At 42.7% G+C, this 25,790-nt stretch overlaps 1 protein-coding gene across 2 annotated transcripts in view; it reads left to right on the top strand.

Moving 5' to 3' along the window:
* Positions 1 to 25,790, top strand: part of DOK5 (docking protein 5) — a 127,227-nt gene that overhangs the window by 92,570 nt on the left and 8,867 nt on the right. For both annotated transcript variants that reach the window (XM_019726052.2, XM_019726053.2), the window contains exon 6: positions 3,283 to 3,418. In XM_019726052.2, the coding sequence (XP_019581611.1) occupies positions 3,283 to 3,418 (136 nt within the window). The remainder of the gene's footprint in view (positions 1 to 3,282; positions 3,419 to 25,790) is intronic.

The following is a 25,790-nucleotide window of genomic DNA, read 5'->3' as shown; positions in this document are numbered from 1 at the left end:
CAGGTGAGGTGATATGCGACATTTGGCACCACTTTGGATGCTGGAATAGTGTCCAAGGGAAAAGTCAGTGGGTAAAAAGAAAGGAATCCAGACCATTTAAAGTCCAAATGTGTATTTGCAGCCGTGCTGTGGAGGGACCCGTTAGAACATCTTTGTTCTGTCGTGTTTTCTGTGGCGAGGAGAACAGATGTGCTGTCTGAGGTTGTGTAAGACCAGTAGCCTGTTTCATGTGCTTTTCTTTTTACTTCCTTTCCTTTCCTTTTCCTTTTTTTCCTATTCTCATTTGCCTTGGGGAGTTTGCCCATTATATTATTTTGACGAAGGCTTGCAGTAACATTTTTAATGGATTTAAAGCTGCTTATACAATAGGAGCAAACAGAGCTGTTGGGAGAGGGTGCAGAGCATGTGAAGGTCGTTGTTTTTTCGTTCATTATCACCTTCCTGGGTCATGCTGTCCTACTGAAGAACACACGCCCTGGAGTAGCACGGACAACAGTCCCAACAATTCAGACTAAAGGCCTAAGTGCTGCCCCATTTAGAGCTCTTTAGTGCATTGCTGTCTCTTTAATGTAAACTGCTGGCCTGGCCAGATCCCATTACTAGGGGCATTTTGGTCCCCACAGTTTAAAAAAATGGAGCAAGTTGCCAACATTAAAAAGTCAGGTGATGTCACACAAACATCAAGTTTTCTGGCTTCTCTTAAACAATCAGAAGCTGTGACACACGGGGCTCACGTGTCCCCATGTGACTACCTGACTAGGGCTGACTGGCGGCTGCTGTCTCAGAGTCACTCTCCCTCTGCTCTGCATTGTAGTGTCTGAGCCACTTTAGCCATTCACCTTCGTCCACATGCTGATGGGATAGGGTGTGAGATGGTGACTCCTGGTCCTTTCTGTCAGTGGTAACTGGGGTGTGTGTGCGTGTGTGTTTATGTGCGTGTGTATATGTGCGTGTGTGTGAGTGTGTGTACATGTGTGTATGTGTATGTGTGTACATGTGTGCTTGTGGGTGTGGGTCTGTGTGTGCATATGTGCGTGCATGTATGTGTGTGTGAGCACTTGTGTGTGAGGGTATGTATGTGTGTGTCTTTCAGATCCTCAGGTGGAGGCAAGGGGAGTGTGTGGTCTGTGTACTTTAAAGAAGAATATTTGATACTACAGTGGTTTTGATTTCTTTTTTTTTTATCACAATGATTATTTAGCAATTCCTATGTCATTAAAAGAAGGTTATAGATTCATTTTGTTTATCAAAAGAAGACATTTTGTAAAAGAGTGACTGTCAAATAGTAGGGCTGGCCAATTAGTGGGTCATGATATAGATTAAGCATTTCACTACCAGTGTTAAAAAATAAACTAGAACAGAAAATATCAGCAAGTTATATGTGTAAATCAATGATAGATAAATAGGTAGCTAGATAGACTGACATACTGACTCATAATCTAAACTACATTTATTACTGTGGGTTGCAGTTGCAAAAAGTTTAAAAGCCACTGGGTTGTCAAGTTTGAGAAATGCAGTTGCAGGGTTTGATATTAAGCAATCATCCTATCACTGTTTCTGAGTAACAGGTATCTTCATCCTTCCTAGAACCAGGGTTGGCATATAAATAAGTAAATAAATAATGACCTCAACCCTAGGGGATACAGAAGGCCACTTCTTCCTCGTAAAGAATTGATTGAGGTTACATCCTCCTCTTAACAAATTATATTTCCATATTTAATGGGAAAAAAGAGGTAGGAAAATCATGAAATCTTGCAGAATTAGGTGCCAAATGGTAGAATCAAATTTGTATGGTGGTGTAAATCAGGTGGGGAGTAAATAAGGCAGGGATAGCAGTATGCTCTGAAGTACTTGAGTAAGTCTTCTGGAAGGAAGTGGGAATTGAGTGAAAATGCTTTTGTTCTTGGTTTTTCATTCTTCATTGGATTAGAATGACTTAATAATAAAATCACATGATCAATCTCATGAGACAGTTCTTTATATAAGCTTACTGAAAGAGCCATCTGTTTTTTTCTTTTTCTTCTTCTCACATAGCCCATATTAGTGAAATTCAAGCTAGGCAGGTTTCGACCAATTACATACACCATGCTGTATGTGCTGAAAACTGTCATATGGCCATGGTATTGGGCCAACTGTGGAAAATTAGATAGGGATGAATGTTTCTATTTTTATTGCATGAATTGCATAGACTGGAACAGATAAAATAATCAACAGTGCTTTGGGTTGAAAATTTGCTTGGTTTCCATGTTGTGTTAAACAGTTCTTTAGATGTAAAACTCAGGCACTAAAGCTAGTCGTCAGTTTTTCAGCAAGAGATTCTGAGATGGAAGGAGTGGAATTGTCTTAGAATAATTAGGTCGCTTAAACCAAACAAAAACAAACTGTTAGTTTACTGTTGATACATGCACCTATCAAAATTAGAACTTTAAAAATACCCTTGCATGTAATTTTGCCCATGTTCTTTAAAAATATTTAGAGTAATCAAATATATTTAGTAATTATATATTAGATATACAAACACTAGACTATATTTAGAATTAAAAACCATTTATTTGGTTCTTGCCTAATTGTGTGTACCAATCTCCCTTTATTAATGGGATTCATTTCTGTTTTAACAGTCTGAGGTGGAGATGATTTTCCTCTTAATCCTTAACATTGACAATCAAACCCATATAGCTTTCCTCCAGAAACTTCTCTGATGTTCCACACATTGATTCAGCACAGTCACAATCATTAAAAAAATAAAATAAAATTCTTAGCTGTGTTTGATCCACCATGTTGAGTGGAAGCTGGAGTGAAATTTGATGTCTGATTTTGGAAATGAAAGCCTCCTGAAAGCATTGTCGGTAAGGAAGCTCGAACAGAATTCTGAGCACCACAGAATCCTTCTTTCACCTCTGAGGTGAATGCCAGTTCCTTACGAGTCTGATTCCTGGACTGTAAGGGGAAGGCAGTCGCAGGGGTACCCTCGTTGAGAGTGGCAAGGTGAAGTACAGGGATTATGCTAAAAATCAAGAAACGGCTTTTTTATTAACCTCCCACTTTGCTTATTAACAACAACAAAATCAGCACCATGTCAGCCTAGAGTGCTTGGTTCCTTGCCCATATTAATAATTAATTGGAAACTTGGATTCTCGGTAACTTTGTTTTTAGCAGATGGGAACAAGAATCCTTATGTCATATGAAACAAGGGGTTCCAGTTTCATGGAGTACTCTCGACTCTCAGTGTGTGGAACGGCTCGGGGCTGGACTCTCAGACGCTTTTTGTTTTTGTTTTCACAGGATGTGTGAGACTGGCGAAGGGCTGTTTATCTTTCAGACGCGCGATGGGGAGGCCATCTACCAGAAAGTCCACTCTGCTGCTTTGGCGATTGCCGAGCAGCACGAGCGCTTGCTACAGAGCGTGAAAAACTCCATGGTACGTTTGGGGTTTCTTCCTTCTGACCTGGTGTGTACCACGGATGCCATCTTGGAATCTGTGCTGAAAAATACGGCCAGCATTATTTGAGCACGTGGTTGAGTCTTATCCTCACCCATGTAGCACTTGGATTAAATGCCATCCTGGGAAAGCCCGAAGCAGCCCATTGGTAATGCAGAAAGCATAGTGCCTTACTGTGTGCCTCAATTATCATATGTGTGTCTTAATCAGTTTGAGTTCCTACAGCCAATACCATAGACTGGGCAGCTTATAAACAACAGAAATTTCTTTCTCACCCGGAGGCTAGAAGTCCAAGATCAAGGTGCTGGCAGAGTCAGTGTCAGGTGGGGTCCACTTCCTGGTTCATAAATGGCTATGTTCTGTGTCTCACTTGATGGAAGGGGTGAGGGATCTCTCTGGGGTCTCTTTATAAGAGTATTAATCCCATTCATGACTAAACACCTCCCAAGGGCCCTATTTCCTCATACTATCAACTTTGGGGTTAAGATTTCAACCCAAGAATCGGATGGGGGGGGAACAATCATTCAGTCCATTTCAGTGAATGTGTACATTGAAACCAATCTGGATGTGTATGGACAGCTTTAGACACAAGTGTGTGGGTTATCTACCTATAGGTGTATATTTACAGCTATACCAGACGTTATCATTTCAAATGTCAGCAGGGGTCAGAGAGAAAATACAAGTGAGAGACGAGGGTTCAGGGTAAACTGGAGTGAAGTGTCAAAAGCCAAAGACCCAACAACTGTTGACATCAGACTGTGGGCTCCACATAGGAGATCTCTTGGCTTTTTTCCGGAGAAGCCAAGGATTTGAGTCTGTATATAATATCTTCCAACCTGTAACTGTTGGAAATTAATTCTAGTTAAAACCAACAACAACACTGTCACACTTTGTGGCCCAAAGAAAACCTTTGCACAGACTGCATCCTGCCCATAGGCGTGCATTTGGCATGTCTGGCTGATAAACCTTCACAGCCATCGATGTACAAAGACCCCACAAACACACCTGAGCACCCACAGCACCCTCTCAGAACACCTACACTGTTCATTGCATTGTGCTAGGATCTGTGAATTGTACAGAGAATTATGATTCTTGAGTTTCTTCTTTAAGAAGAATAAATTTAAAAATATATATATAAATGCACATTCTCTTGATGGAATGCAGAAGAATTAAAGAATGCAAATCATGCATCGTGTCTGCAAACACACGCAGAGAGCTACCTGCACATCTGGAAAGAAATCTGCAAAACCAAAAGGACCTAGGTTGGCATAGTGAGATTAGGGTAGTGTGAAGATTTATGGTTTAAAGCTGTGGGGTGCTTAGATTTTGGGGGGTGGTAAAGCATGCCAGTAATATGATCTGTCCCAAAGCAGCCCCAGATTATTCCCAAATGACTTGTGCATGCAGGGCTCTGGGACTTTAGAGAAAGGATCAGCAAAAGTTCCTGTGAATGGCCAGAGAGTAAATACATTAGATGTTACGGACTAAGATGGTCTCTGTTGCAACGCCTTACCTCTGCTATCGTGGTGCAAAAGCAGTCGTAGATAAAGCGTCATCAAATGGCTGTATCTATATTTATTAATGGACAGTGAAATTCAAATTTCATGTAATTTTCACATATCATGAAATACTCTTTTTATTATTTTTTTCCCCTGATCATTTAGAAATGTTCTTTTTGAACTAATGCAATCTCAGTGTCTATTCCCCCATATGCTTACCAATTCTAGATATTGTAATAGAGATAGATAGATGGATGGATGGATGGATGGATGGATGGACAAATGGGCAGGTGGGTGGGTGGATGGATGGATGGATGGATGGATACATAGATATTAGATAGCTAGCTATAAAGTAGAATTCAAGTCACTTCGAATCTATAAGGCAACATGTGATTACATTAAAGTTGTGTAGCTATCCCATTAGATGCCTTTGAACATCTGAAGAAGTTTTTCCAAGACTACCTTATTTGTAAAGCTATCAATTAGCATAAATTGTTATGTACTTGAAAGGCAGGTTCTGCACACACATGTTTTTTTCCACTTACAACCTTCTCATTACTTCCGCTAAAAATTAATCAGGATTATGAGTAATTCATTCAGATCGTCCCCTTGCAAATTTAACTGGAAAATAATGTTTGCTCTTTAATTCGCTGTATACTTAACGAGTTCTATAAAATGAATGTGATTTGTAAAGCAACAACATCCTGTTTTAGATGGAAATGAGTAAGCTTCCAATTGGGGTCTGAATCTCAAGGAAGTTAAACTAAGGATTGTGAAATGATTAAAAGCAACATACTTGAATTAATTTGTGGTCAGGGAAGTAAAGAGCTACCATGCTAAAATGAAGTGAGGGATACAGCACTATTGGCCACCCACCCTAGGTTTTCTGGTGGTTATTAATGGATCCAGACAGATCTGCCTATATGAGGTCAGACAATTAAGTTCGCGAACTCATCCTAGAAAAAGTGCTCCATACCTCATTGCTGACTATCACTATGGTCACCTTTGAAGCACTCCCCTGGGGAAGCTGTGCACTGACGCCAGCACCTAGTCTACTCTGCGAAGCAATTTTGGAACTCTTTTTCTGGAATGGCCATCAGAGCTGTTGTCGTGTTACTCTTGATGTCCTGAATGTCTTCAAAATGTCTTTCTTTCCATATTTCCTTTATCTTCGGGTAAAGAAAGAAGTCACTGGTGCCAGATCAGGTGAGTAGGGAGGGTGTTCCAATACAGTTATTTGTTCACTGGCTAAAAACTCCCTCACAGACAGTGCCGTGTGAGCTGGTGCCTTGTCGTGATGCAAGAGCCATGAATCATTGGCGAAAAGTTCAGGTTGCCTAACTCTTACACGCAGGCTTTTCAGCATTTCTAAATAGTAAACTTGGTTAACTGTTTGTCCAGTTGGTACAAATTCATAATGAATAATCCCTCTGATATCAAAAAAGATTGGCAACATCGTTGCAACAAGGTTGTGAAGTTAATTGTCAGACCTCGGAGTCTCAGCTAGGAAGTGCGTTTATGCCACTACGGACTTGCCTGTCTGCGATAGCCAAGGTCATAAATGGAGACCGATGGCGGAGCTAACCTCTGGCGGAGCCTCATTATTAGGAAGCCCTAACCCCTGTTAGCTGCCACTCTTGTAAAACTTCCCTGACTTAATGTACAGGCAGAATGTTTCCCGGGGACCCATGCCAGTTTGAACTTGCAGAATTCAGTGAATTGGTGTGGAGCAGACTTGTGACCCTGAGTCCCAGAGGTCATAAAGAGGAGGCTTGTGGGTTGGATAATAGTAATAGTAATTATTATTATTATTAATTATTATTATTATTGTGATAAGCTGAATAATGGCTCCCCAAAGATGTCCAACCCTAATCCCTGGGAGCCTGCGAACGTGGCCTTATGTGGCAGAAGGAACTCTGTGAAGGTGATGAGGTTAAGGCTCTTGAGACGGGGTGATTATCTTGGATTATCCAGACGGGCCGCATGTGATCACAAGGGGCCTCATTAGAAAGAAACAGGAGGAGTCAGAGTTAGACAGAAGGTGATGTGATGCTCGGAGCAGAGGGACAGAGAGAGAGAGAGATTTGAAGAGACTACGCTGGTGGCTTTCAAGGTGGAAGAATGTGACCCAAAGGATGTTGGTGGCCTCTAGGAGTTGGAAAGGGCAGGGAAATGGATTCTCCTCTGGGACCTGCAGAAGGGGACACCTCAGGGACACCTTGACTGTATCCCAATGAAACTGATTTGGGACTTCTGGCCTCCAGAGTTGTGAGAGAACAAATCTGTGTTGTTTGAAGCTACCACGTGATGGCAATTTGATGCATAGGAAACTAATACAATAATAATATCAATAATAATGAAAATATATCATGCTTCTACTCTATAACAGACATATTTTAAGGACTTTCTGGTGCTCACTAACCCTCACAGTGACTCTTGGATTGAAGGCCTAAGGTCACCAGCTTGGAAGGAGTGGGGCTCACATGTGTAACCGGTTAGGATAACCCCCAAATTATGCTTTATCTCTGAATGAAGCCTCTCACACATGTTTCCTTTGCCCTGTTTGAGACCACCTCACTGCTGTTTTAAAAATTCCAAATTACTGGCCAATATTTAAAAATTAAGGTTTCACATAAAACTCAGATTTCTGTATTGTGTTGAAAAGTGAGAAGGTCTGACAACACTGATCTCACATCCCCACATGGCAACAGTCTGGTGTGCCCAGTAGTGTCTGCCCTCTTTAGATAGAATGGGGGTCTTCAGTTCTCCCAGTCCCAGCTCGCTCTGTTGTCACTCTGGGTGGTCCTTTTTGGGTGTTTGCCACCCATGCGGAGGCCAATTGCCTGTGTTGCTACATGTATTCATTTTCTATTGCTCCATAACAAAATCCCACAAAATATGCACCGTGAAACACACCCATTTATTATCTCGTAGTTGCTGGGGGTCAGGGGTTTTGGCTGGACCCCCAGGTTCGGTTTCTCACAAGGCGAAGATGCCATTGTCAGCTGGGGCTCCAATCTCCTCTGAAGGTTAGACTGGGGAGGGATCCACTTCCAAGTTCATGTGGTTATTCATGGAATTGAGTTCCTTGTGGCTGTAGGACTGAGGGCCTTGGTTGCTATTGAAAGGAGGCCCTCCTTAGCTCTGTGAGGCCATCCTCAGTTGGCTACATGGGTCAACACAGCCACTTCCTTCATGAAAGCCAGCAAGAGAGAGTGTCTGCTTGCAAGGTGTTGGGCGGGGGGGGTCACAATCCTATTTATCATAATCATGGAAGTGACATCCCGTCATCCTGACATAGTCTATTGATTAAAAGCATAGTCTAGAAAGGGAACCACAAAAAGGCTTAAACACCTGGAGGGGAAGATCATGGGGGCCACCAAGTGTCCCCACACCATGCAAACTTCTGGCGTAATGTTTATTTAATGCCTTGATTCTACCTTTTGAATATTTTTCCTACTTTATGGTGTTTTGCTAATAATATCATTTTTTTATTGAACACCTGCTATATGCTGGGCTCTTTACCATGTTTCCCCAAAAATAAGACCTAGCCAGACCATCAACTCTAATGCGTCTTTTAGAGCAAAAATTAATATAAGACCCGGTCTTATTTTAATATAATATAAGACTGGGTCTTATATAATATAATATAATTAATATAATATAATTAATATATAATATAATATAATATAATATAATATAATATAATATAATATAATATAATATAATATAGAGTCTTATATTAGTATTTTTGCTTCAAAAGACACATTAGAGCTGATGGTGCAGTGAGGTCTTATTTTCAGGGAAACACGGTAGTAATAACAGCTACTACCATTTATCAAGCCTCGTACGATATGCCAGACATACTTTACTTGCTTTTTCTCTAATCACCACAATATCTCGATGAGGTAAATTCATTCATTCTCATCATTTGTTCATTCAGGAATGTTTATTGAGGACCTGCGATGCTCTGTTATGTGCTCTAGAATATAGTGATAATTGACAGGTGATACCCAGGTTCCCCTAGGGCTTACAATTCCAGAGACTATTATTCATGACGTTTGACCTGGAAGGACTCCCTGCCCCTGTCTTATAGATAAGAGAACCAGAAGCTCTGAGTGGCCGAGTCTACTTGCCCACAGCCATAGAGCGCATTACTGTTGGCGCCAGGAATGCAGGATCTTTTTATCCAGTTCCGAAACTTATTTGCTCACCTCTGGCCATAATGCCTCACTCCCTTGAACAGTTTTAAAGCTCTTACGTCCCTCTGTATCCTGATCACTGTCTTCGCGTTTTCAAGTTACCCTGCATATCAGAGCACCATTAGACATATCCATCAACTTAGAGTATATCTTTAACAAACTGTGTTGCAAGAAGTCCTGTTTGTGTGGGTTGTTTTGGCACCAGAAAGCAATCTTATAGCTCATGAATTCTTCCCCTGGCTTCTTGCTTTTTAAATTCAATGTATTGTTATTATTCCTGTAAAGGAGGTGCCAGATGAGGGCTGGGGTGGGTATGGAGTACTAGGAAGGACTAAGTGTCGGATGAGATGGAGTGGCAAGAACTTATTTGCTCACCAGCTGCCAGCTGCCTTGGGGGAGAAGCTGCAGGGAAACTCTGTTGGGAGACTCTGCTGGGGCAACTCGGGCTTCCTTGAGCAGCCGCTATTTTTGCCGTCTTGGAGAACAGTGTCTATGACAAGGTCTAATTTTGGAATAAGGAGTGGCAGGCGATGTGTGGGATGGTCCTCATTCCACCGTGGGGCCTGTCAGTTTTAGAATTTCCTTAGGGTGCGAGTGATAAGGTGGAGAATGACTGAAATTTAGCAGGTTCTCTCAGAGGCTGCCGGGTGGGACTCCACTGAGGGTGACGTCTCTGCCCCAGGGTGACTTCTCCCCTGTGCTCTGGAACCCTGACTGCACCCAGGTTTGAGAGTGAAATCTGAACAGCAGGTTTTCACTGTTTTCACCTTGTCACCTCTTTTTTGTTGGTTGGTTTAATTGACAGATTTACTTCAAAACTTGGTTTTGCATCTAAAATTTGCTCATGAGTTTGTAGAATTCAAGTGAAATTCTTCCGTAATTCTGGAAACCAAAGTAATTTATATTCAACCTAATTTAAAAAGCAATGTGCTGTACAGTTTTATTTTGTTTTAAAATACAGATGGCATCAAAGAAATCATAGAATATATATACACACCCACTCTTTAGTCTTCTCCCAAGTCAGCACCGCACACTGTCCCCTACTTACCCTACAAAAAAAATTAATTTTTACCTTCTGTTTACAGGCTCTGACTGATTGGGTTAATGTACAGATTACTTTTTTTTAAAGCCATTATCAGCTCTGTCAAAAATCTTTTATCAAACATCTCCCTAGTACTTGCAAAACAATGTGATAGGTCTTGTGGGGAATACAAGATAAAATGTAAAAGAACCTTTGCATCTTTCAAGGAGCTTAAAATTGAGATAGGGAGTTATGATTCCTGCTCCTCAGCACAGGCAACAATAGAGTCCTGTAAAGTCAATGTGCTGCGATCTCTTTGGATGGAACTTGGTGCTTATTTACCAAAATGAAATCCCTGCATCTCTTTGCCCAGCAATACTACGTCCAGGAATTTAAAGCCCTGCTACCAGAAGCAGTGGTGGTGTGGACGCGAGTGTTCATGGAGGGAGTCGTGCCTTTGTTCTTACGTTCCGCTGTTTGGCAAATATTTGCTGAGCCCTGCTAACTACCGGGTCCTGGGAAAAGAGTCTAAAGATGGTAACGTTCCCATTCTTGAGGCGCTTATTTGTAATAACAGCTTACGTGCCTGCCAAAAGGGGATAATGAAATAAACCATGGCACATGCAGTCACAGGAATTGTGTGAGGCAGTTAAAGAGCAGCAGGAGGGTCACTCATAGAAATATCAAAGGTGTGTGTGAAGGGGAGGAATGAGGAAGAGGCAGGACCATAGGCACATCGGGTCATGCGTGCTTGTACACACGCAAGGTCATCTTCGGTGGGTACAAATATATGTGGTAATGTTGGTTATCTTTGGGGAGCAGATGGTGGTTTGAGGGTCTGGGAAGGGACGTTGATATTTCACTAGAAGTCTCTCTCTTCCATTTAAATGTGTTGAAAACCATGGCTACAGGTTTATATTTATAGGAACAGAAATAGTAGTTGAATGTCTGGCATATGGCAAACTGAACTGATACCAGTGGTGGGGAAGAGAGATGTTTCTCCCACTGTGAGTGCATAAAAATGCATGACGAGAGACGGAGCTTAAAAGCTTGATAGGTAATCTGTCCACAACATGGAAAATAAATTGGATTTTCAGGGGGGAAAAAAAATGCTTGATGGGTAAATTTTCAGGTGCCAGCAATGGGGTCTCCATCAACGTTGATCATCTGCTGGGAGAAGGTTATGCCTGAGCTGATTTTTAGGATTAACAAGCGTGAGCTACATGCTGCTACTGATGGTGATATAATACGTCTGACATTTATTGAGAATTTACTTGTGCCCGGCGCTCATACAAGCGCCAGACATGCATTCACATTTAAACTTCAACATGATTCTATTGGCATGGGCACTGCCATCCCATTTTTATAGCTAAGGAGTTTGCAGTGTGGACACCCAGCTAGAAGTGAGGGAGCCAAGGTTTAAACCCAGGCATGGCTGGTACGGGTGTCCTCGCCTTGGCCACTGCGCCCTCCTTACTCAGCGAAAATCAAATTCACTGAATTAACTCACAAAGCACTCCTCCTAAATTCATCAGAAATTAAAAGAGGCAAAGGGGGATTAACCTATTGTGTTTAGTAATAAACATTTAAGACAGAAGAAACTGTTTCTTCAGACAAGATAGATACAGATACAACTTGGGCTTTTCCCTTACACATGTTGTGATTTTTGTTCCTGTATATTAGGGGAAAATGTAATTTTCTGAGCATGTCTCTTTCAGTGTCTTATAACAATGTAATAACAGCATGCCGGGGTGGGTTTTAAAAATCCTTTCACCTGATTATTAGATGCTGCCCTACTTTATACAATTCGTCCCCAGAGCTGTAAGCTCCTGTAACTTGGCCATGTTTAGCTGCTGGCTGCACCTCTACAGGAAAAGGAAACAAATTGAACATTGCTAACAGGTTGTAGCTTTGTTTATAAACTCTAAAACTAATAGCAATGTTTAAGGTGGGGGCTCCGCAAGTAGGCAGTCAACCGAGAGCTTGATGGTGGCAAGACAGCAGGTCGTGACCTGAACTGAAGGTGTGCGTGTGAAAGCAGGCAGTGCATCTGGTTGACCAGATGGGCCATGATGAGTAATACGGCTTTCTAGTGTCAAAAATCATGGTAGAGTGGATGGAGATGGGAATGGTGATGAGGACTGAGAGATGAATGGACTCAGTTCGATGCCATTTTTAAATCTATTTTGAGAAGTTAGAAAATAAGTGATTTATCCAGCTCCGCCAAGGGCTGGCAAACGTTTTCTGAAAAGGGCCAGATGGTAAATATTTTAGGCTTTACGGGCCACGTATGGTTGCTGTGGATGCTTGTCCTTCTCTTTCTCCTCCTCTTGTACTTTTTCCCCCTCCTCCTCCTTTTTACTTTAAAAATGTAAAACCTTTTCTTAGTTCTGGGCCATTCCAAAGCAGGCCACCAGGCTTTGGCCTGCAGGCTCTCGTTCACTGACGTCTCCTACTCTCTACCCTGGATTTTAGGCATTAGAGACAAATGCACTTATTTAACCAGTCCCTCCCCTCCAAGCCAGGAGGATTCCCTTTTTCTCCCAGGAGTTTGCCAACGGCAAGACCAATCATCCCAAATGCCTACCGGTAAAATCAGAGGCCACTGACGGCTTTGACCAGCATCAGTCCTATTTAGAAATGCCATAAATCATTCCCAGGGCTTCCAGCTTTTGGTTGCTCAGCAGACACATGCTTTGCCTTGTGTGGCTCGCTTTTTTCCCCCCATGATATTAAAGTGTTGGGCATGACCAGAATCTGACAACCAGAATCTAGCATGGAGAGGCCCTCGAGGTGACACCAGGATGGATGGTTGTCACTAACTATGAAGGCTTCCACATTGCGGGGAGATGCAGTCAATTGTTTCTGTAGAATTAGAAATTGACTTCTGGAGGGGAAGGACTAGGTGGCATGTGTCTGTAAGAAGCTCAAGGTCAGACACGGAGTTTCTAAAGGTTTGCTGAATGAAAGAAACAGGGATCGGTGAGATAATTTTATGAGCATAGAGAAAAAGAAAAATGAAGCCAGAATACCAACTCTGGTTCCCTCCCAGTGCCGAAACCAGGTCCAGGTTCCAAGCAAGTCTGCCTCAAGAGGCCATGGGAGACAGGCCCTGAGGATGTCAATTTTGGTGTACAGGTCGGGAAAGGATTTCCGTAGTGAAGAGACATAAAAAGTTACCAGAAGCAAAGGGAGCAATGATTTTATTTGGTGCATGTGGCTGAGAATTCAGATGGCTTTGAATAAATAGATGCAAATCACTTTCATTCCCCATGAAAATAGCTGTTTGAGTGCATCTGGTGCTCAGCAAAATGCTGCACTTGGAAATTTGGCCCCAAATGGTTGATTTCACGAAACAGTCTGCTTTATCAAAGCTGCAGGTGACAATGGAGGCATTGTTTTAGCTGAAGTTCTGTACAACTACTGACTCTGTATCTTCTCCTTAGAAGGAAAGCAATCTTCTCTCTCTCTCTCTCTCTCTCTCTCTCTCTCTCTCTCTCTCTCTCTCTCTCTCTCTCATCCATAAAGTAAGCCTCTGCTTGCTGTATTTCCTTGACAGTTCAGTAATATTCTGTGACATCTGCGTAACATTTTGATGATAGGAACACCCATCATTTTCCCTGCAAAGGTCAGAACAAGGGAGAGGAGTCGGAGAAAGTAAAGACAGCTCTTTGGGTGGTTTATGCCAAATATGTCAGAGGTGGAATCAGGACCGGGCAGCCCATGAGAACAGGTTTCAGTGGGAAGCCAAGAATCGACCAGAGCCTGGCCGAACCCCTGGTCGATTCTGTTCCTCAGGGTGCCGGGGACATTCTGATCTCCTTGTAGCCTAGTGTTTGGCCAGTTGCCATTTCTCTATGCTTTAGAAATAAAATTTGGGGGCTTTTTATCGTTATGAACAGGACATGCGCCCACACCGAAGGGCTTCGTAGCACCCTTGATACTTTCTAAGAGAAACACCCAGGGCTGTGACATGCATGTTAGTTCTGGAGTACGAGGCCAGGCCTTCCGTCTGGGCTTCATTCCCAGCTCCGTGTCCTCGGGCAACTCACTGCGCCACCTTCGTATTTGTTGCCACCTCTATCCAGGGGGTTTATTGATATAGACTTTGCCAGGCAGGATACGGCCAGTATTTCTTGACTTAGTACCTGGTACCTCCTACACACAAATCCACCTGAGCTGTTCTTAGCATTGACTTGAGTAATAAGATACAATAGCGCGGGGATGGACGATGACAGAAGTTTCTCATTCACTTAATGATTCAGTCAAGTCAGCCCTTCGTCCATCGGTGATTCAGCCATTCAACCATTTTTAACTAAGTGCCTGCTCTGTGCCAGGAGTCATGCCAGGCGCCAGGTCTGTGAGCACAAGCAAGGAGTCTTCTCTGCCTGGGGAAAGTAGTGCTCTGCTTAGAAGGTCCACTCTTTTGTCAAGGAAAGGGTGCCATCGTAGAGACAGATGGCGATGGGACCAAAGCCAGGCTTTAAACCAGCTCTCTGGCCACTCCCTGTGAATCCCGGGAGGACAGAGGAATGTGTTCTAGGCATTTTCAAGTTTCTAGCCTCTAGCGTGGTGCCCAGCTTATAGGTGATGCCCAGGGTACATTAATGCATGGAATGCATCAATAAATGAACCAAGGGCCACAGAGAGGAGAATTCACTGAAAGGGGTGGGGGGGAAAAGTAGGGCTGTTAGGGAGCATGTGAGCAGAAAACCTAGCTAGAAGGTTTAGTCTAATTGAGGGATCGTGAAAGTTGGAAGGAGCAGCTCCATCTGGCTGTGTGCTGAGTCCACATGCTTTATTTCGTTGACTTTTCACAACTATCCTTGGAGCTAGGGATTGGTTTTTGCATCCTATTTAATTCATTTTAACCCCATAAGTATGTACAATTTAATTGACTGCAAGAATAGGATCACATAAGTGATGATTCATTCTGTTTTTTCTTTTCATTATTTGTTTACACGCATCTCTTCCCCCCACCTTTTCCCCTCGTTAGCAATTCTTAAATCTTACTAAGAAGTGCATACTTACCTTTCCATGTTTTCTTTTGTACCCATATGCTGCTATATAGAAATCGACATACACGTATAGACAAACACTCCTGTGGGTACCTCCACAAGTTGGGTATTTGGGGGTCATTGGTAGTTTTGCAAGATTATGATTCCATTGCACGTTTTAAAAACTACCCCCTGGTTTTCTCAGTCAGTAGTAAATATCCAGTGGAAACAGTTAAAAGTCACGTAGACTATAGGTTTGGTTCAAGGGTTGGCAAATTACAGCCCATATGCAAAGTCTGGCTTGCACCTGTTTACATAAGCAAAGTTTTATTGGAACCCAGACATACCCATTCGCTTATATATTCTTATGGCTGCTTTCACATTGAAACAAAAGAGTTGATTACTTGGCCATGGAGACTGTATGGCCTGCAAAGCCATTTCCTGTCTGGCCCTTGACAGAAAAGTTTGCCAACCTTCGTCTTACTCATTCTTTTTAATGGCTGCATGATATTTCAGGGTCTCAGTGTAACATTAATTTATTAAGCCTATCTATGGGAATGTCAGATTTTTTTGCCACTGATAAATAATATGGCAATAAACATACTTGTACACATGCTTTTACATATTTTGTTAACTTTATATTTAATTGAGTTTCTGAACTTTAACTGAATTTTCTGAAGTCAGGAGTAGGATTGCTGAATTAAAGGGTGTATTTATTATAAATTTAAATAGGTGTTGCTATATTGCCTCCCAGAATACTGGAATACTTTGCATTTTATGGGCAATATTATTGGGTCCATTTCCTGGGGGTGGGGGGTGGGGAACTGAGGCTCGATGCCTCACAATTACTAAGCAAAGAGTCAGGATGGGACCATAAAGCCCTAGAATTTTACCCCGTGGGAACTGAAAGGAAGGGACGCATTTAGGAGACATTGTGAAGGTAGAACAGAAGGCATCTAGGGCCTGAGTATAAGTGTGTTTGTGGGCTGGGCCTGGGTGACAGGCTGAGAGAACCAGAAAGGGACACTCAGGGATAATGGTTCTCCACCTTCAGTGTGTACTTGAGTCACAGGTCTAGGGTGGGGCATTGGAATTTGAATGTCTCCTAATGCTGATGTCTCTGGTCCTGGGACCACACATTCAGAACCACTGCTCTAAAGTGACTGACTCTGAGACCTGCTCCGCGGTCTCCGGAAGAAATGGAATGGGAGTGAGAGAGAATGCACAGCATAGGACTGCATGCTTTGGTGCCCTTTACACATACAGAAATTCCCAGTAAGACTTACCCTGGTCATTCAGGGAACGTACTGTGGTGAGAGAACAGAGTGTCAATGCAGGCACGCTTCCCTGATGGTCTAATTATATTGGACATTAACCAGTCTTCACACGAGGATCAGCAGGAAATGTTCATAGGGTTTTGTGTGTTTAAGAACAGGGGTGGCCGGTTAGCTCAGCTGGTTAGAGTGTGGTGCTGGTAGCCCCAAGGTTGCCGGTTTGATCCCCGCATGGGCCACGGTGAGCTGCGCCCTCCTTAAAAAAAAAAAAAAGAAAAAAAAAAGAATGCAAGAACGGGTTTTGAAGCTCTTTCACCTAAATTCTTTTAAGAAGTGCTTCCTGCCCTAACATAAAGGGGGGGGGATGCACCTGTCCAGTAGGTGAAGGAAAGGCAGGCACAAGAGCTGCTGTGTGCACTGCTGTACACCTTCACAACAACTACCTCCCACAGTGATTACAAAACATGTTCAACAGCATTTGCACCGCTGTTCCAGAGGAATTGGTTACTGCCACTTAGCGTAGCAATTAGCATGTTAAGCAGTTTGTATTGATTAAATGAGCCTGCTTCATCAAGCAGAAAGAACCTCAAAGAATGCTGCAAATGTGGTTATCGTCATAAATCACTCCCAGTACCAAACTGTATGAGATATACAGACGGTGCCAAGAAAACATGTGCACATTTTAAGAAAGGAAAAAACTGTATGAAAAGTGTAATACTCAATATACACCGATAACAAAAGATATGAATACAAGTCATGTGCATACTTTTTTTTTTTTTTTTTTTTTTTGGCATTCCTGGTATTTGCTAGAACTTTACAAGGGTGTTCCATAACCCTCAGAAGTATAGATTTGACAGATTTGGTAAGTAGAGTGCATGTTCCACAAACACAGCCTTGATTTTTATGTCTTTTTAAAAAAGTATTGTCTTTGACGACTGTTCTCTTTCAAGGGAGACATTTGGACTGGATTTTGTAGAAATAAACCTTACACTTTAAGGTTCGGTTGAAAACGTATTTACTACTCATGAGATATTTGGAGTACTTCTCTCTAGTTAGAGATTTGAAATTATGTTGAAGCTTCTTTGAAAACTCTTTTCTGGTCTCCTTTTGACTTCCCTGGTTTTCATTTTCTAGCAGCTGTCATTTGGAGAAGACCAGGGGGGTAGGGCTGGGAGGGGAGGGCTGATGAAACTCCAGTGTAGGATAAAAGGTGAGACGTGTTGGTTTTGCTTTGGAGAGGATCGCTCTGGCAGCTGTTCCAAAAAGACTGGGAGTGGCTCAGGCAAGAGGATAAGCAAGAAGGTGAGTTAGGGGGCTGTTTTGTCATCCAGGCATCTAGGTGGGTGCTAGTGATACAGACCAGGAGGGCAGGGAGGGGGGTGTTGAAAAGTGGTGGGTTCTAGCTACATTTTGAAGATTGGGACGACAGGATTTGCTGATGGAGGAGCGAGTCAACAATGTAGTCTCAAAGGCTTTTGTTGTTCTTCACCTTCTGTAAACAGAGCAACAGGTAGCATGGAAGACCCAATTAACTAGAAGGGGAAGAATAGGGTTGTGCAGCCTGAGAAACAACAGTTCAGGTTTGTACTTGTTAAATGAGAGCTGCCCACTCGGCATCTAGGTGGAAGCGCGAAGTGGGTCGAGTACACAAGTCTGAGGTTTGGGGAGAGGCTGGAGTTACAGATGTGTCTCTGAGAATCATGGGAGTGTGGGTACTTGGTATTTAAACCCACCCCCGTGAGGGGTGCTGTCCATGAGCATGTGTACATAAGTAATTGTGGCCCTTTGATTTTAGAGTTGTTTTCTGTCACTTCATAGAGGCCTATCTTTCTCTTTTCAATGGCTAAGGATTCGTCTGTTGTCTACATGAACAATAATGTGAAGATAAGACTGCTTTGTTCACGAACAAAAATGCATTTACCAACTCATCTACTTTGCTGATTCAGTAACATTTAAAAATAATTTTTGAGTCAGTCTAAAATCCAGTTTGACATGTACATTAAAATTAAATTTAAAAATTTATTTATAAACTGGTCATTAGAATAGTTGTCAATAGATTGGGTCCCAGAATAAAAATTGTGGTTAACAGGGGATAAAATGTGATAAAGGAGATTGGGTCAGAATTTAATTCCATTATGTCATTTGGTAAATTAAAAATGGTTAGGGAAATGAACAGATAAAGTATGGCACAGCCAAAGGATGGGTTATGATGCAGACATGAAAATGACATTGTAGAAGGTGGCAGTATTTAGGGACATTAAGATATGTTATATTCATCGTATACTTGGGGTGCCAAACAATTTATACACATTTTATGAGATATTATCTATGTATTACTTTTCGAAGTTGAATTGAATTACGGTAGCAATGTGTAGCATGACGTTTGCTCAAATAATGGCGTTAATCAAATGAATGCTAGCATCCCCATGCAACAGGCAGGACAGTCAAAGAAAATGGCGGAAGCATGATTGTCATTCCAGGAGTGCAAGATGATATTGAAGTGGTATTTGAAATTCGAGAACGTTGTGGAAGTACGACAATGGAGACATGAGTGTGCAACAAAATCTCCAACACGCCTCACAATTGCATGCATTTGTGATAAATTTGAGATGCACGGTACTGTCTGAAGAAACTGAAATGGCACGCGCAGCGATACAGGTGGACACGTGGGTCAGCATTGCTCAAGCAGTAGTTCGCCGTCATCAGAAGTGTCTGGACGCTGATGGGAACCACTTTGAGCACCTCTTGTGATTGCAGAAGTCACACGTGACTTGTATTCATCTTTTGTTATCGGTATATATTGAGGATTACAATTTTAATACAGTTTTCCTTTCTTAAAATGGTTGATATAGGGCTAATTATAAATACTGTTAACATTTATGGAACCCCACGATGAGTCTTGTATCTTCTTAGAATTAGCTGCTGATTAGGAATTCTTTTTCTCTCATTTTAAAGAGGAAAGGAGGTTAAACAACTAGCCAAGGGTCGTGCGGTTATTAATGGCAGGTTCCAGACTTTAACCCAATTTTCAGCCAACTTTGGGCCCTTACCACGGTGGAAAACTTTATCCCAGAACAACTGATCCAAAGGTGATAACTAACATAGGACAGTAGTTCTCAAAGTGTGGTCCCTGGACCAGTAAGATTGGAAACATGGTAGAAATGAAATTTCGTGGCCCCCACCCCCATGGTTGGGGTGGGGACCAGGAATCTGCATTTTAATGTGTCTTTTGAGAGGTGAATCTTATGTTTGCTAAAGTTGCATAAGCACTGACCCCGGGGCCAGAAAGCATGGGTAGAGCATATATACAAATATTATTTTCACAGGAGAGTAAGTAGGCAGAAGGCATACATGAAGGCATAGTTCAGCAAGCCACTTGGAGAAAGAACGTCAATGAACTTGGAGGGTAGTGTGAATGAGACAGCTGAGTGTTTGATGGAATGAGAAAGACACTGAGGCGCTGGTTTCTTTTGAAACCATTTTACTTTTTCTCTCTTGGACTGAATTGTCCCTTCTGACTCAACTTGCCCACATTTTGTGCTTAAAATACCCATAGAAAGAAAGCTGGTTTATATAATACTTTCTGAAACAGAAGACACCGTCAGAACTGGATGAGCTTTGCAAGTCTCTTGGGTTGAGCAGACATCCAGGCTTAGATGTAGCTCTGACTCACAGCTCAACCCTGTTGTCACACCTTCGTCCTTGTTCAGTCAGGTCAGGCCAGGGCTCAGCTGGTAGAATGAATGGAAGTGGACAATATGATTTGCGTATGCAAAGTTGCTATGGCTGAAGCCCCACTTGAGTTACTTGAAGGAACAATCTGGAGGATGTTCGAGTCTAACAAGATAGAATTTGGTGTTGAAGTATTACTCTGTTTGCCATCGGGATGATTGATGCTTGTTTCTGAATGGGTCCAGACCGGTGTCACAAACACGGCATATGGCACTCATGATTGACTGTAGCAGTGAACAATTACATCCCGTCGTGCTGTTCAGTTTCGCAAAACACAATTCTCTGTCGTAAAAACAGTTGGATTCCAGAGACGGATGATACGATGTGATAGTGTGACCAAGACTCACCCCTGCTCTGCACTGCTGGTCTCAGACTCGTAAAAGAAGTGCGTAAGCAGCAAGGACGCATCAGCCAAACGGAATGGAGAACACGGAAACCAACAGTGCAGTCAGCCAGTGGAGGACAGTTGTTTTTCTTGTCTCACTGAGAAGCCCTGGGTAGTGTTCATTAGAATTGTTTCTCTCTCAAGAGGGTGGAGATGATTCACCCATTATTATGAGGGAAGGGTCTTTGCAATCGGCACTTCCCTCCCTGTGAGAGTACGGGGAGGCTTTTAAAAGGGTCTGTCTGCTCTGTTGACGATGATAATGATGGGGGTGCATGCTTTGGCCAGCTGTCACTCAAGTTGAAATGTTACTTCCCCTGGGACTGATAGCCACCCACTAACTCATGTCATGTTTTTCTTAATAGTCTGCATAGCACAGAGTACTATCTGCTTTTGTACTTTTGACGACAGCTTTATTGAGATATAATTCACGTATCATACAACGCACCCTTTAAACGGTACAATTCAATGGTTAATATGTTCACAGAGTTGGGAAACCATCTCCTTTAGCCATCACTTGCCCAGCCTTAGGCAACCCCTGATTTACCTTCTGTCTCTCTGGCTTTGCCTATTCTGGATATTTCATATAAATGGAATCCTACAATGTGTGGCCTTCTGTGACGGGCTTCATTCACTTCGCATGATGTTTTCAGGGTCATCCGTGTGGGAGCAGGTATCAGGGCCCCATTCCTTGTGGTGGTAACCTGATTACTTTTTATTTGTTTAATTTTATGAGCTGTCTCATTAGAAGGGAAGTTCCGTGAGGAAGGAGACTTTGAGGTTCAAACGACGGGAGGGGTGTGACCCTATCACACAGCTCATAAGGGCAAGAGCCTAAACTGGCACGTGGGTCCCTGATTCCATGGGCAGCTTCCCTCCCTGGCAACACAATGATTTTTGTACCTTTGAAACCACACCAGTTAACAGCCACGGATTAGGTCAGGCCACTGGGCAGTATCAGAAGTCACTTAGGCTGGGTTAGGAAGAGACCTGGGGGCATCCCTGGTGTTTAGGGGGACAGTTGGAGTATAGAACGGCAAGCAGGTGCTTATTTGACTTTCACGAAGCCTCACCTTTCTTCCCTGGGGGGACCTTGCGCTAACACTGCTAATGGAGTGAATAAATGTGTGGGCTGAACTCCCTGCCGTCACCTGTCCTCGCTGACTGTGCAAATGCACAGAGGCAGATGCTCCCCTGAGGCTCTGCCTCTGTGCATCACTTGAATGGCAAAGCAGAATGAAGCAGTCTTATTACCACATCCCCACAGGCAGGGACAGCCACCTAACGCTTCGGCAGGAGTTCAGCCTTGGGCTGACAGGGCTTCTAATTTGCTGGGTTGATTAGGATTTCTTTCTGAAAAGTATCCCCTGCTACCTGGACAAAGGCTGGGTTCATTTGATCGTCCATCCATCGTCCATCATCATTCCATCCATTCTCTATTTGTTAAGCCTCTGGAGGCCCTCGCCAGGTGATGGGGATACAGAGAGAAAAGATATGAGCCCACTTTCCAGGAGTTCATGGTCTCCAGTAGGAAGCAGGCTAGTCTGGTGGCTTTCACAAAACAATGCAATGGTCAGAGTAAGAACAGAACTCTCAGATGTCTGGTAGGAGCACTTGATGTCATTAAGGGAGAAGAAATGTCAGGAAATGTCCAGGGGAGGTGACACCTGAGCCTACTCCTGAAGGGAAGGGAGGCATGAACCAGGGGACAAGTGGGGACAGCTCTCAGCTTAGGGAGCAGCATTTGCAATGGCACAGAGGTGCGAGAGTGGGCATCACAGGTGGCTAGAAATAGCCAGACTGAGGGGTGTGGTTTGGGCCACGGGGCAACATGAGACCGGAGGGGGTAGGAAGATCAGAAGGCTGAAGGCTGAGAGAACTGAGACAGCATTTGTAGACAACATGTTTCTGTTTCAGTCTTGGGGAGTCCTAAAACTCAGCTCTTAACTTTTGGTCACCTGATTGAGAATTTTTTGCCTTACTTTCCTTTTCTGTAAAGTGGGAGAATTGGATTAGAGGAAGAATTGCAAACTCGTAAACCTACAGAGGCCAGGCAGATTGATGTAACTGATGAATGTCAGGGTGTGAGACAGTAGAGATGGGAGGGGATAGTGGTAGACGGAAAAGCACATGCAGACCACAATCAGCGTAACAACCTCAGGAGCATAGATTATAGTGAAATAATTAGGAAGTGAAGAGTTTTGTGTATATATACACACATGTGTATATATACGCACATATGCATGTATGTATAAATATAAAAGTTAACTGTAAGTTTATATAATTTAATATTTAATGATGGCTATATTTAACAAGCAGCTTACAAAATTCCTGAGCATGTAACAATTGGTCTTTGCAAGCTGGTTCGATCCAGCTCTCCTACACCATTGGCTGGGTTCATTCTTTCATTCAACACATATTTACTGAGCATCTTCTGTTTACCAGGCACTGTTGTGAGAGCTGAGAACACATCAGTGAGGGCAACAGATAACATTCTCTTCTGGTTCTAAAATTCGATGGTTTTTAGCACCTTCCCTTCTCCTAGTCTTGTCTCTACATATTTATGTTGACTTCTGCAATTCATACACTAATGGGCTTCTGTGGACCACATTCATGGTTCCCTGTGCAGGGGTTACACCATCTCTGCATCTATGAGTCTGCGGACATCCAGTAACCTGAGTTGTCCAACATTTGGAAGTGGCAACTAAGGACAGCTGTGACCTCAAACATCCTGCAGCCTTCCTGGGGATGAGAGGTAATCTGGGGGATCTATGAAGGATACAGAACTCCTGGAATTCAGTGGACCAAGGGGGAGAGTTTGGGATCAGACTGTGGGGCGTTCCTCTGGGGAGTCCTCTCTGACTGTGAACTCCCTTCTTTCCTCCTTCCACTCCGATTTGGAGGCCCCTTTCCTTTTGTCACAGGGCACCTAGACTTCCTCTGTCTTAGCTTGTACTGCACTGTCTTGTAATTGACTCTACTTCTCTGTCTCTCCCAGGACAAAAGCTTCTTGAGGTTGCATAGACTATGCTTCAAAATCGAAATCAACAAGTATGTGATAACTAGCTGGAAAAATACACTTCCCGTTGATTGGTCAGGTGGCCAACCCTCGTCAGTTCATCATCTCTGGAAAAATCAAGGTTTAGAATGTGTCTCAGCACGTGTAAAGATTGTGCCCCTCCCCCCCCCAATATGGCAATCAGGGCTTTAAGATGTAATTCGAATTTAACTGAACTTGAACTTAACTAAACGTGGAGAACAAAATAGGTGCCCCTCACTAGCTTCTGAGAGACTGGATGTTGTCACCCCCTTACTGCATGAACTTGAACCTTGATTTTCTGTCTTGCTCCCTCAGGTGACTGAGCTACATGCTTCCTATAGTTCTTCCAACTCTGATGTTCCATGATTCTATTACATTTCCCTGATACATGCAGGATACAAAATGGATGACTTGGGATAATTTTTCTGTTCTGTACAGAGTTCCAGGATATGTATTTAATGGAAATACAGGACAGGAGTGTGGCTCAGATATGGCACATGTTTTCACTGTGACACCATTTCGATATTCACCTTGGGCTCGGGCATTTGATAAACGGAACTGGAGAATGATTCATTGTAAGATGGAAGTGTGTTGGTTCATAAACACTTTTTTTCTAAGACAGGCGTGGAATTGTATCTTTTAGCAGGAAGGGGGAAAGCCCTCAAAACACTTCTGCACAGACAAAGCCTCTTGCAGCTCCAGTTTGAGAAGATGAGACACAAGCGGAGACATGGCAGCCTCCCCCAGCCCCTTCAGAGATGCGTCTCGGCCAGCACAGCTGTTGCCCAGGTCTTGTTTGTGTGGCTACATGGCACCAGCACCCACTTTTTTGGGGAAGAGGCCCTCCTTCATCTCTATAGCCTGGACTTCTCAGGCCAGCATTTCCCACCAAATGTTTTTCCGCAATTTTTTTATAACCCCTGCGTAACTTCCAGCCTCCAAGCTATTTCCCAAAGTAACAATGACTCTGGTTATAAATGGGTGTATGTTCTGTGTGATCGTCCTATAACCCGATTTTTCCAACAACTTTGCAGAATGAGAGGTTTTTCTGGAAAGTCTCTCTGTCATGTTATAGCAGAAATACCTCTACTTAAAAACTCGATGGTTGGGGTCATTTTCACTTTTACTTTTGAATGTGAAAGTACTGTTTATTGTAAGAGGAAAAACAAAACTATATAAAAGTGTATAAAGTTTAAAAAAAAAAGTGGGGGAGGAAGAATACAATCTTCTCTCCTGATACCCCAGGTTACCAAGTTTTAACTCCTCCAAAAATAGTGTTAATTTCTCTTTCCACCAGTGGCAGGTGGGAGCACACATTCGGTTCCCTCTTCTCTAGTTGGTATCAAGCATCAGAGGTACTTGCAACAGTGAAGAAAAATAAGGGTGGACACTTGCCTCTTAGACTTTTCACTCAATCACTTCCTAAGCCTTCTCACCCATAGAGAATTCAGATGTTTATGCACGAAATTTTTCTCCAAAGACAATTAGAATGCTCCTTTCGTAAAATGAGATATTCTTTCAAAGGATTGAGAAAGAAAGAGAGAGCCAGGCCTTGTAATGTTCTCTGTGAAACGTGACATTGGTGTTATTGCATCCTTGTTCCTAAATAAGCTTTCTAAAAATACAGTCAAAGCATGCTGGCCTGTAGGAATATATTCGCAGTCATGTCGTGAATAATTTGAAGTGATGGCTATTTCCCAAATGTTCTCCTTACATTAAACGTTTTATTGTATTAAATATAATCTCTTTATGTTAAGAAAATCAAATACTCAGTACCTTGAAAATTCAGTTGTCTTCCTCCCTTTATTTTCTTGCATTCATGTAAATGAGGTTGAATGTCAGCAGACGCCACTGGTAGTAAACAGGTTTTCTTTTGGTTGTTAGCTCTCCAACTTGGAGACTTTCATGTCTACAGAGATAGGGAAATAGACACAGAACTTTTCTACTAGCTTTGTTCTCAGCCTTTTGCCCTTTTGATCTGAGAGGATATGTTTAGAAAAATAAAAAAGGTCCCCGTGAAACCTAGTGCTATGTAATTCTTCTCGGGGACATAATTTGGTAATTGTGCTATTGTGATAAGGACCGAAAATTCAATTATCACATGTAAATGCAACACATATAAATTAAATTATCGTTGGAAGAAATGGTTATAATTTTTTCAAGTTCACTGTCATCAACTGCAGTGATTTTGGGGCTCCCGG

This window comes from Rhinolophus sinicus, linkage group LG13, assembly GCF_036562045.2.
Source record: "Rhinolophus sinicus isolate RSC01 linkage group LG13, ASM3656204v1, whole genome shotgun sequence".
NCBI classification, from domain to species: Eukaryota; Metazoa; Chordata; class Mammalia; order Chiroptera; family Rhinolophidae; genus Rhinolophus; species Rhinolophus sinicus.
This window is presented reverse-complemented; position numbering and strand designations above follow the sequence as displayed.